At 39.5% G+C, this 11,213-nt stretch overlaps 2 protein-coding genes across 4 annotated transcripts; one reads left to right on the forward strand and one right to left on the reverse strand.

Moving 5' to 3' along the window:
• The first annotated feature begins 1,135 nt into the window (after positions 1-1,135).
• LOC141910170 (uncharacterized) lies at positions 1,136-3,030 on the forward strand. The gene is made up of 2 exons (XM_074800896.1): positions 1,136-1,415; positions 1,748-3,030. Exons 1-2 carry the CDS (start codon positions 1,208-1,210, stop codon positions 2,908-2,910), a joined length of 1,371 nt encoding a protein of 456 aa, XP_074656997.1. The 5' UTR covers positions 1,136-1,207; the 3' UTR covers positions 2,911-3,030.
• On the reverse strand, positions 2,878-6,587 carry LOC141910169 (uncharacterized). Of its 3 annotated transcripts, none has more exons than XM_074800893.1 (5): positions 6,401-6,587; positions 5,230-5,551; positions 4,861-5,089; positions 4,432-4,697; positions 2,878-4,345 (listed from the first exon to the last, which is right to left on the reverse strand). In XM_074800893.1, the coding sequence occupies exons 1-5, from the start codon at positions 6,499-6,501 to the stop codon at positions 3,704-3,706; spliced, it is 1,560 nt and encodes a 519-aa protein (XP_074656994.1). In that variant the 5' UTR covers positions 6,502-6,587; the 3' UTR covers positions 2,878-3,703. The 3 variants fall into 3 exon arrangements, with proteins under 3 accessions (XP_074656994.1, XP_074656996.1, XP_074656995.1); XM_074800895.1 differs by lacking the exon at positions 6,401-6,587 and adding an exon at positions 5,760-6,394; XM_074800894.1 differs by lacking the exon at positions 6,401-6,587 and adding an exon at positions 5,648-5,718.
• Positions 6,588-11,213: the final 4,626 nt, after the last annotated feature.

Genomic DNA, 11,213 nt, shown 5'->3' on the forward strand with positions numbered 1-11,213 from the left:
AGCTGATCCAATGCGAACGAGCTGGGGGATTGCATCGCGAAAATTGAGAGATATCGTTAGAGCCCCCGAGGAACGCCTCGAACTTATACAGATCTGTTACTAGTTCAAAGGCGGTGTTGACGGATGACTGGCTGACCGTAGAGCGGTTGCGCATCTGATCATGGTTACTGTGTTCGACCCGGAGCAGCCAACCGAGTTTAATTATCTGTTCGTTCGGCTGAAGCACCGGACGTTATGTAATAGATAATCGCCTACAGTCGGTGTTCTGAAGAATGCCGCTCAGATTTGGGAGAATTTCGCATAAAACCACCCCCGCGTAATTACATAATATCTACTTTTCTTTGTTTTTAGCCTGTGATCGTTGTAAGAATATGATGAATGATCGATTTAAGAAAACTGTTTTGAAAGTTCTAATCTTAAACTTTAGTACACCAGCCTGTGGCAATTCTGAATTGTCAGTGGAATTGATAACTAGGATCTGAATTATCTGATAATTTCAGGCTTGAGACAAACTGGATTTTGGGATTCCAAAATGGAAATGGAAGTTTTATGCTTGCATGATGATTCATTCTTTGACCAGGAGGCATGTGACCGCTACCAGGTGAGTAGGCCTCGGGATGCGTAGGGCAGGACCCCCTTAAATAGCATTTGGACCCCAATGAAAGCCGCCGTGGGTTCTACAAATAAGAAATGTGACGAAAAACTTTTATGACTGAAATCCCAAGGTTCCTGGCACAAATAAAGGATTCCCTGGAACTTTTTGCTAGAATAAGAGACACGTGATGGGGGGATTCCCTTCGATATTCGGTTGGGATGTACAGGCATACCTGTACTGGGATACCCCGCTTACTAGACTTATTAGACTCAATTCTATGAGACATTTTCAAAACTAAGAGAGTAGTGACGTTTAGACTCAATTCTATGAGACATTTTCAAAACTAAGAGAGTAGTGACGTTAAGACTCAATTCTATGAGACATTTTCAGAAACGAGAGTAGTGACGTTAAGACTCAATTCTATGAGACATTTTCAAAACTAAGAGAGTAGTGACGTTAAGACTCAATGGGGCTCGCCGCGCTGAGCGCTGCCGCGAGATGGCGCGCGCGTGTTAGTGGCCCTAGTGATTTGAATTTGAATTGTAAACAACATTTTATTCATCTCCGCGTTCGAGCGAATTGACGATTTGAAAAGCGCTTGAATCTATTATAATGCCTCGCTATTGTTGTGTACCCCTTTGTAAGTCAAGAGTAGGCGGATTTAAGTTCCCTACGAACACAGATTTGAAAATGAAATGGCTTGTTGCGATAAAACGACTACAGAGTAGCGAGAAATCTGCAAAATTATGGCAGCCATCGGATACAGCTATCGTATGCCATCGACATTTTTTACCAACGGACTATAAACAGACACTTACCGGTAAATATGGCTTTCCTATTGAGTTTTCCAACTAAGGTGAAATAAGCGGTCAAGATCCAAGGCAGGCTGATTCGTTTAGGCCTCAGCTTGGGCCTATCGATATTATGCAATGTCGATGTTTTGAACTTTTTTTAAAAAGCCAGGCGCTTATTTTCATATCATCATAGTAGTTTGTTGATAACAGGATAATGATATAACTCAATTATGATAATAACAACAATAGGCCTAATAATTTATGTGGTAGATTTATCTTTTTAATTTAAAGGTTGTTGACTTGACTGGCAGCTGTTGATCTTTGAGTAGAAATATGTTTTTTTCTTTATGTGTTTCAGGTTCTAGAAGAAAATTAAAAGAGAATGCCATTCCGCGTATATTTGCCTTCACACCACCAGTTTCCTCAGATTCAGAGAGAGAAAGTAGAGCCAGTCGGCGAAGATTAAAACTGGAGGAAGAACCTGTACACCATGACATAGCCACTGAAGTTGAAATAGGCCTACAACATACCAGCAATTACAGAATGGACATAATAGAGGAACCAACCAATAAAAACACTAACTTGGATAAGAATATTCAGTGTTCCCTCCTTTCAGATCAATTTTTCTGTATCGAGAGATTTATGGTGGATCCTAGGTCGATCAAATATTACACCAGTTTTAAAGACTATGAACATTTGATGATGTTTTTCAGTGTACTAGGACCTGCTGCGTACGATTTGAATTACAAATGTCAGAAACTAACACCGGTCAATCAATTTTTCTTGACATTAATCAAATTAAGGCGTGCCAAGGAAGATATAGAACTGAGTATTCTGTTCGGCATATCAGAGAGTGTAGTTTCTAGGATTGTGTTAACCTGGGTAAACTTCATGTATTTCCAATTAAGTGAAATCAATACATGGCCAGAGAGAGAAGAGATAGACTGTTTCATGCCCAGTGGCTTTAAGCATCATTTTCCGTCAACCAGAGTTATTTTAGATGCTACAGAGATTCCAATTGAAAAGCCGTCGAATGTAAAATCTCAAACTGCAACTTTCAGCACATACAAACATAAGAACACGCTTAAAACTATGGTTGGAATATCACCGAGAGGGGTCGTTAGTTATGTAAGTGAAAGTTATGCGGGTTCAACAAGTGACCGACAAATCATTGAACGATCCCAGCTGTGTTCAAACACCTCAAAATACTTCAGCTCGAATGACAGCATCATGGCCGATAGAGGTATAATGGTACAAGATCTTTTTGCTACCAAGAACATTAAGGTGAACACCCCAACTTTATTGAAGGGCAAGAGTCAACTTGAACCTGAACAAGTAGTTCATGATCGTAGAGTAGCCAGTAAACGCATCCAAGTAGAAAGAGTAATCGGATTGTCAAAAACTTTTCTTATTTTGAAAAAAGACCTGCCGCTTAGTAAAGTCAATATGGGTTCTAGGATAGTTTATGTTTGTTTCAGTATAAGCAATTTCAGACCAGCTATTGTGAACGAATTTGCTTAACCTTATTGTTAATGTCTGTTAATTGATATCTAAAGTATATATTTTTGAGTTTTGTTTTGAGATTCATCGAAACCCCTGCTTTAAAGAAACATCATTGTTTCTCTTAATAGATTATTTAGGTAAATCCCAAATTCTTAGATATCAATTATGGGCCTGGACTGTAATTAATTGTCTGTCGTTGATATTCAAAATCTGTGCGCAATATAACCTATTTCACTTTGACTTAATCCACTCTTTTGCAGTGTTTTCAATTCAAAGGACAAACTAATTTTCATTCCAGTAACAAACCCTTTTATTGATTTAAAACTGGTAAAAACCAAAAATACAACAACGCTACATAAAATCTTTTTAAAATGCATGATAACACAGATATTTTATGTAAAATGGAAGAGTTTGAGTTTTGGGACTAAAGCATTCATGCCATAGTCAGGCGCAGCACATAATGAAATAATAAATAATCATGGTAATGAAATATGGTCAGAAAAGGAGTAAATCATTAATTTTCAAACTTTTGACCCACCATCGTCAGTAATTATGCATATAACTACACAACCTGACAAGTATATCTGTTTGAAATAACTATATATGATAAAAAATATTGATAATAGATGATAAAAAATATTAAAACTTAAAAGTATCAACAAATAGTAAGCCGATATTGACATGAAATCTATATCATACAATTGGGATGTACATGTATTTACAAATTTAGTTGTATGAAGATATTAATGCCAAAAACTATGGAATCTTCGGAAAATATCCGATCTATATCTCCAGGAATAATCTAGATGTTTTAGAACGCATGCATTGTTAAATACTTTGAATAGTACTTCCTATAAAAGATTTCTAATTTTGGAAGCAGAGATAGTTCACAGTGTTTTTGATCATGATAAACCCTCTCTACATAAAGGTCCTTATGAGTATAAACAACGAAATAGCACATTTTCCGTTTGCAAATATGCAACTGTCCTTGAATCTGATCATAGTAATTATGCGAACGTTTCAGCTTCTTATCTTTTGCACTAAGAAACTTGAAGTATGGCCCCGGAGCAATAAGTTCATTTCTACCGCGATACGGACATTTCACTTCAACAATGGCATCCTCAGACACAAGGCCATCTGGGCTCGCGCCTAGATAATCTATATCTGGCCTCACATGAAGTCCGCAAGGCTGTACTTTAACGGAGAATTTACCTTCAAAAGCCGCTATCGCCTTACTTTCGAATGTCTTTCCATGGCAAACAGCAGCATTTCTCAACGGAATATTATCGTGAAGAGATTTACACAATTTGTCGATATTGCGCCTTTTCGTGAGCGAAACAATTTCACCGAAACGAGATGCAGTTAATCGTAGCTGCCTTTCCTGAAACCATTGACTAGATTCTGCCTGCTTCCTAGTACTCCTTTCTAGTAATATTGCCTGTGTTTCATTTAACTGAAAAGGCAAAATGGAATATTAATTATAAGCACAGAGGGAAGGATAACATAGGTCACTCTCAGACACGTTGATTAAAAACTTACCTTAATAGAGTTTTCCACCCAATATTCAAGCAAAGTTTTTTTCAGATAATCATGGTCAATTGCTGCTGTTTTGATATCGGCTTTCTTGTACTTATACTTGATGGGTAGGTCTAAAGACGATACAGAGCAGTAATTAAGGACAATTCCCCGGACATAATCCTCGTATCCAGCTGATTTCCGGTATTTCACAGGCCTTGGATCCTCCATTGATACCTCGCGTTTCTTTGATTTTGATAGAGGTAAGTCACCAGCCTTGACAGGGGAACCTGTTAAGAAGTGACGGGTAAATTTAAACAAGGTCACAGCCGAGCTAAAAATTGAAAACCAAGTACATTATGTAAAACATTGCCATTACATCAGAATTTATAAAAAATAAGATATATAGGGTACGAATTTGCTGAATGGTGGCGATGTAACCAAACAACTTACCAGTATAAACAGACTTGGGCTTATGGAATGTTTGTAGATTTTCCGTACACGATTTAAGTATTTCGGGAGCGTTAGGCCCATCTGATGACACAAAATTAGCAAACATCAAAAGTACAGCCGCGACATGCTTACAGGTCCCATTAGGACCCTTACCGGCAGGGCACTCACAATGGCTGTTTCTGAATTCACCAGTTGTTTGAGACAATGATATCTGGTACGAGTATGAGATCTGCAATGAAATATAAAAATAAACTAATCAACAATGTTTGCTACATTACAACCTTTTAAGAATACAGTTGTATTGCAGATTTATGTGGATTTAAAGGAGGGAATATTGTGTTATTTTGATGAAATATAAAACTGGCCTACCTTTTTTTTCATAGCAGCACCAACTAATCCAGTCAGATAAACAATTCCGCTTTTGATGAGAATACTGCAGGCTTGAACACGTTGCGATTCTATGAGCTGCTGACCCTTCTCAATAGCTTTAATGTCTTTGGTACAGTGGTTGTCCATTGCCATTCTATACGTGAAATATGCAGTTACTGTGTCAATATTGAATTTTGGCAATACAATCTTATGATCATTTGTAAGCTGTTTGAAACCGCATGTGGGCCATTCCGGAACTGTTTCTTGTGGTAATGTTATGGCCGGTCCCCTAAAATCGTTGTTACGGCCGTATGCTTCTAATCTGCAATGAACACGAAATAATCATGAAATATAAACATCTAATGTCAAAAATCATTCAATCAACTAACAGAAAGTTGACCCAGAGTTGAAATGTTACATCGAAATGATTACTCCAAGCATGGACGTCTATACGTCCATGGTCATACAGATTTGTATTTAACTCAACTGTGTTGTGGTAAGAAGGTATATAAGTAAGGTATTCAGTTTACCGTCACCTCAAGTTGATCAGGGTTCTGACTATAATTCCAATAACATATAAAAATTCAATAGAGACTAGACACAGCAGCAGACATGTCCAATGATTTATGGATACATTGGCAGTAAAATTTGGCATCAGCTTCAATTCATGTTCGATAGATGGCGCCAGTGGTAACTCAGCTGTTGCGATGGTTAGCTGACAAGGCGTCCTACATCCCGATAATAATCCCTACATTTCAAGATATAAACATTGCCATCTAAACTTCTCAAGGCAATCATAATATCAAATAGTGATTTAAAAAACGTTTTATCGATGACTTTTATGTGCATTATGTTTATTTTCCGGACATGAAAACCGAAAAATAATGAAAGATATCGCGGGACGGGACGCGTGGGACCGGCCATAGCCATCCTCGCAGCCCGGGCTGGTGACGGTAAACTTGTACTATACCCTGACCCACAACCCACTGAGGTTTAGCTTTCATCTCTGGATCTATTAAAACACGTTCATTTCACTTGAGCATAGGTCTAGAATCATCGATGATTTTGGCAAAAAATCACTGTTGATTCCATGATCATTGCAACATTTTTGCGCAGACTAAACGACTGAACACCATCAACCGCATGGAAATATGATCGACATTTAAATTACCTTTCAATTAGGTTGATTTTCCTCCCATAGGTTACCGCACCTCGTCGGCTTAACTCTTGTTTCAGCTTCGGTACAGTCCATGACCCGTAATTCTCTGACATTATTACAATTTAAAAGTAGGAAATCGAGCGCGGAAGTGAGCGGAAGTCGATACGCGATGGCTACTAACGCACACACGCCACCTGGTGTCCATAGCGACGGCGAGCCCCATTCTATGAGACATTTTCAAAACTAAGAGAGTAGTGACGTTTAGACTCAATTCTATGAGACATTTTCAGAAACTAAGAGAGTAGTGACGTTTAGACTCGACTTATGAGACATTTTCAGAAACTAAGAGAGTAGTGACGTTTAGACTCAATTCTATGAGAGATTTTCAAAACTTCAATTCCCTTAAGCTTATAGTTTTCTCGAAGTATATAATTCAATACAAGTTTACAAATTATACAATTTATATATTTCAGCGTAACATCGCCTGGAGTATCCGGCGATGGCCGTTGGTATTGTTACCGTACGAGATCGGCTGTATAATGTACAGTGGTTTTTCCTATATTACCGACCCAGGCGCCGCCGTGTCGGAGCTGCAACTGCACAGACGCCAGAATCGAATACAACAAAAGAGATTTCGCAAAAGTTTCTATATTAGCCAGGACGTTTCACAAGGAGATATTTTACAAACGGTTAATTTAGATACAAAGTGGATATGAACAGATCAAATAGATTGATAAACCTATATACACGTCAGATCGGCTGGTGCTGGTGCTGACGGTGCTGTGCGGTTGCGAGCCGCGCTCTGGAAACGAAATTCCGTCTGCGAAAAAAGTCGCCAACGCCGCCGAAATCGTTTCTAACAAGACCGACCACAGACCCCCGCATGGTGGTAATCAGTCTCAAAGCGCGCGGGTTTATAATTGCCCGTCTAATGCGGTAAGTTTGTCGATAAATAAAGGAATTCACCGAGTCCGTTTTTTGACGATATAGTATTTTCTCAAAGAAAGATAAACTGAATTCATTATCAAGTTTCACAGAATAACCTTAGAATATCTGAGAAGAAATTGGTGGCGAATTCTGCAAGCATTCTCAAATTCAAAACAGCATTACAATATCATTATATATAATCAGTGATTGAGGGCAGACCACCAGGAGACCCCGCATAACCAATTGTCCCTATGGCATAGCTTCAAGATGCGTGGGGGCAGGACTCAAAAAACAGTACCTAGAATGAAAAAGGGGTCCCCATAAATACTGCCACAGTGTTCTGGCGAATTTCGGTTATACGTGTGAAATCCATTATTCCTGAGGGACAGATTTTTGAAATAAGGGATTCCCTGGACTTTTTGGCCTGGAATGAGGGTACCGAACACGTCAGGGATTCCCTTCGATATTCGGCTCGGATGTACCGGCGCACCTGTAATTGGGATACCCCTCCTTTCTAAAGGTTTGATTATTTCAAAAGTTAGGTCGGGTATGTGGGCGAAAACCACTTCAATGCGTAGCTAGCCTAGCAGCTACAAGCAGTAGGTTCCCCTAGATTTTAAACGGGCGAATTTTCCGGATATAGAAGATTCGGAATAATGGTCTGAGGGGTCGAAAAATTACACCAGCCATCGTTGCAATACGCGTAGTTTTGCTACTGCATTTTGACAGGCTGTTTTAACAGTTTTCGACGGGTATATTCGCGATATAACGGCTCGGTTGTTTTTAGTTGGTAAACAGTTTACAGGAAACTTCTTCAGCATCTCAACCGATCACTCACTCGACGAATCATCGGTCTTTGTATCCGTTCGCAATCGAAACCGATTGAATTTCTCGAACGAACCTTTCCAATTCAAAGCCCTCTTTATGAACGTACGGAAATGTCACAATTTCGAACGGCTGACTTCAGGGATGACCTCCTCGGGGCCGGATTCACGTTACAGCGTCTTAGAAAAATCTTTAACGAAAAATGAAAGTAGAATGCTTTCTGAATTTAGAGTCAGTTCTTTTGTGGTATCCTCTGAGACTAAAATGACCCCTTTTCGGTAAACATTCGACCAAATTCGTGTGCCTTCGGTTGACTGAGAACAGTTTTCGACACCAGTTCCTATATATTCGGAAGGTCATTTAGTTTTGAGAGTCTTAGCGAAATTACGTAAGGTATCCTCGAATGCGTGTATACATGTTCTGAAACGAAGACCAGTATTAACGTTAATCCAAGAGGACTGGTTTTATAGAGACTGGCATTGACTTTAACCCGGGGCTAACCAATCATTCTTCGGGTGGAACTTAATACCAGTCTATGAACCTGTCCCGGGGGTTAATTTCTCGAATGACTGAGTGGAGTTCATCACCAGGTTAAAGTCCAGGATACATTCATTGAGCTCTGGATCTTGAGTTCAGAGTTAGCTCCAAACTCACAACTGTGGAACTGGATCCTGAATTCAGAGTTAACTCTAAGTCACAACTGTGGAACTGGATCCTGAACTATAAGGATCCAGTTCCACAGTTGTAAGTTAGAGTTAACTGTGAACTCAGGATCCAGTTCCACAATTGTGAGTTAGAGTTAACTCTGGGTTAAGTAAAGTTAGTTCATTTTCAATGAGCTAACTCAGAGTTAAATCTTAACTCGGACCTGTGGAACTGGACCCAGAGCTTTAACTTGGAATTATCTCTAAATCGTCACCGAGGAACTGTATCTAGAAGTTAAAATTTTAAATTGATGAAATTGTATTCGGTCGGTTAAAGTTCCTCTATAATTCCTTTTTGAACATCATTTCAATATCCCATCCCTATCGAATCAGTGAACTACAAACGCGTATACAGGACCTATTACGTTTTTTTTTTATCTAAACTTTATTTATGTAAACAAACATCCGAGCAGTTTCTTGAATTACTGCATGAACCAAATACTGTTCACCGAATGCTGCCGCGCGCCTCAGGCCTGGTTGGCGAATGGATCGATGCGGTCTATAGCCGGAGCTGGGATCATTTATACCCGTTCAAAAACAGCATAACTAAACTCTTGTAACCGGAGTCGATGTTCGCGAAACCTTCCGGCAATTAGAAAACCGACATTTGGATGTTATTTGCTCCATTTGGTCCGAATAAACCGGTTCGCGCCGAGCAGTTGTGCAAGCTATCAGTGTTCCGAAGTCATAAAACTGATAGTCATTTTTAGGACCAAACTGTCGTTTTTGTAACTGTTTTTGTTTGAAATTTTCTTAAACTAAACGCGATCACTGAAAGCTATTTCGATGTTTTCAGGAATTGGTGTGTATAGCCAGGATTTCCTAAAGGGTTTGGATTCATTTTTGATATCCGCAGACAATTGAGAAAAAACTGAGACAAGTTGATGAACTTGCTCTAATATTCTAAGAATATTTTTAGGGTACCGGTCCCCTGTCTATCTTCCCATTCAGGTGGCCCTTTTCGCCAAGACAGAAATCATTAAAACCTATTAATTAGACACTAATCAAGTTTCGGAAATCACTGCTCAGGTTGGATTTCTTTAAAAATATCTAACCCTAGATGGAGGGACTCCGCTGGGGATTTGACTCTGCTTTATCTAAGAAATGCCTTTGCTTTTCTTCTGGACCTGGCTTCCAATTTTCTTTGAACCGCCCTTGCAACTTATTGTCAGGCTTTTCCTGAGATAAAAAAATATATTACGATTTATATAATTCATAGACTGGCATTAATTTAAAAAAAAACCCGGGTGTTTAAACTCTATTGAAAATGAAATTGAAAATTAGCCCCCAGGTTAAAGTTAATGCCAGTCTATAAAACCTGATTTCGTACTTTTCAAATAGGTTTGGTATTGATTATAAGAAGCGCCTGTGTATAATAGCTATAGGCTCATGGCTCATAGCGCGCGTGTTACTGTTCCCTATAGTTATTTATACGTGCAACGTGCGATCGTTAGTTTTAGTATACGTAGTCCATGTGTTTCCGGGTAACCCGGCGATGAGTGACGTTCGCTTTTCCGCGTGGTTCAATTACGCTCCGCCGTTGCTCGGCAAAGACAACAATTTTGCTTAGTAATCACGTCAGTCGTTTCGGCAGGTGTAACGCGTTGACAAATGTCCAAATGTTTAAACGAAATAGCAATAAAGCCTTAAAGCCGTAAGCTCATTCTCGGCTCGCAAATTCGTTCACATCTTTTTCGAGTTATAGTCCATTTTGTAGAACACATATTTCGCATCGAGGAAAATTGGAAGGTCGGGTAAAGAAATTGCCAAGCATCCACGGTTTGTGCCATTTTCCGCTAAGAGGATGAGTGTCATATTTGCCGCGGGTTCTAAAGATATTTATCTCGATGAAAATAGGTAATCTCAGTTAGTAGGTACGCGCCCAGACACGCAAAATTCCCCTGCGTTGATGGGGCGGGGGGAGGGGTATCCATTACATGTCATTTCTCATCCGAAGGTTTCAAAATCTTAGCTGGTTTTAACGATATATGTCTTGACCAAAAAACGGCAAGCAACCTCTGAAAAGGCAGTCGGGGCCTATACAAAACCTGCACATAGATATGTCAGGTAATCGGCGTCTAAAATTTGTTTTCACGCCAAAGCGGCTGGATCCAGTTCCACAGTTACCAGTAAGAGTTTAAAAGAATTTTCTATGTTTTAACTCTAGTCAAAATTTGAACTCAGAGAACTTTGGAACAACGATACTGGTTGGCGCACTTTGCACGTACGAGACCCGGGTTCGAACCCCGGCGAGTGCGCGTTATTTTCCACTTTTCCACCTTATCGAATCAGCATCGAAAGGACCAAGGTGATTATAATTCGCACCGGAAAAAACCGTCGGGCCACAGATTTTTATTTCTCTATCACAC

The sequence above is a fragment of the Tubulanus polymorphus genome, chromosome 8 (assembly GCF_964204645.1).
Source record: "Tubulanus polymorphus chromosome 8, tnTubPoly1.2, whole genome shotgun sequence".
NCBI classification, from domain to species: Eukaryota; Metazoa; Nemertea; class Palaeonemertea; order Tubulaniformes; family Tubulanidae; genus Tubulanus; species Tubulanus polymorphus.

Excerpts from the sequence above, each read along its gene's own strand:
- LOC141910170 (XM_074800896.1), top strand. The coding sequence starts at position 1,208 with ATGCCTCGCTATTGTTGTGTACCCCTTTGTAAGTCAAGAGTAGGCGGA. Across the intron at positions 1,416-1,747 it reads CTATAAACAGACACTTACCG|GTTCTAGAAGAAAATTAAAA; the intron begins GTAAATATGGCT and ends TATGTGTTTCAG.
- LOC141910169 (XM_074800893.1), bottom strand. The coding sequence starts at position 6,501 with ATGTCAGAGAATTACGGGTCATGGACTGTACCGAAGCTGAAACAAGAG. Across the intron at positions 5,552-6,400 it reads AAAATCAACCTAATTGAAAG|ATTAGAAGCATACGGCCGTA; the intron begins GTAATTTAAATG and ends TGTTCATTGCAG. Across the intron at positions 4,698-4,860 it reads GCCCAAGTCTGTTTATACTG|GTTCCCCTGTCAAGGCTGGT; the intron begins GTAAGTTGTTTG and ends ACTTCTTAACAG.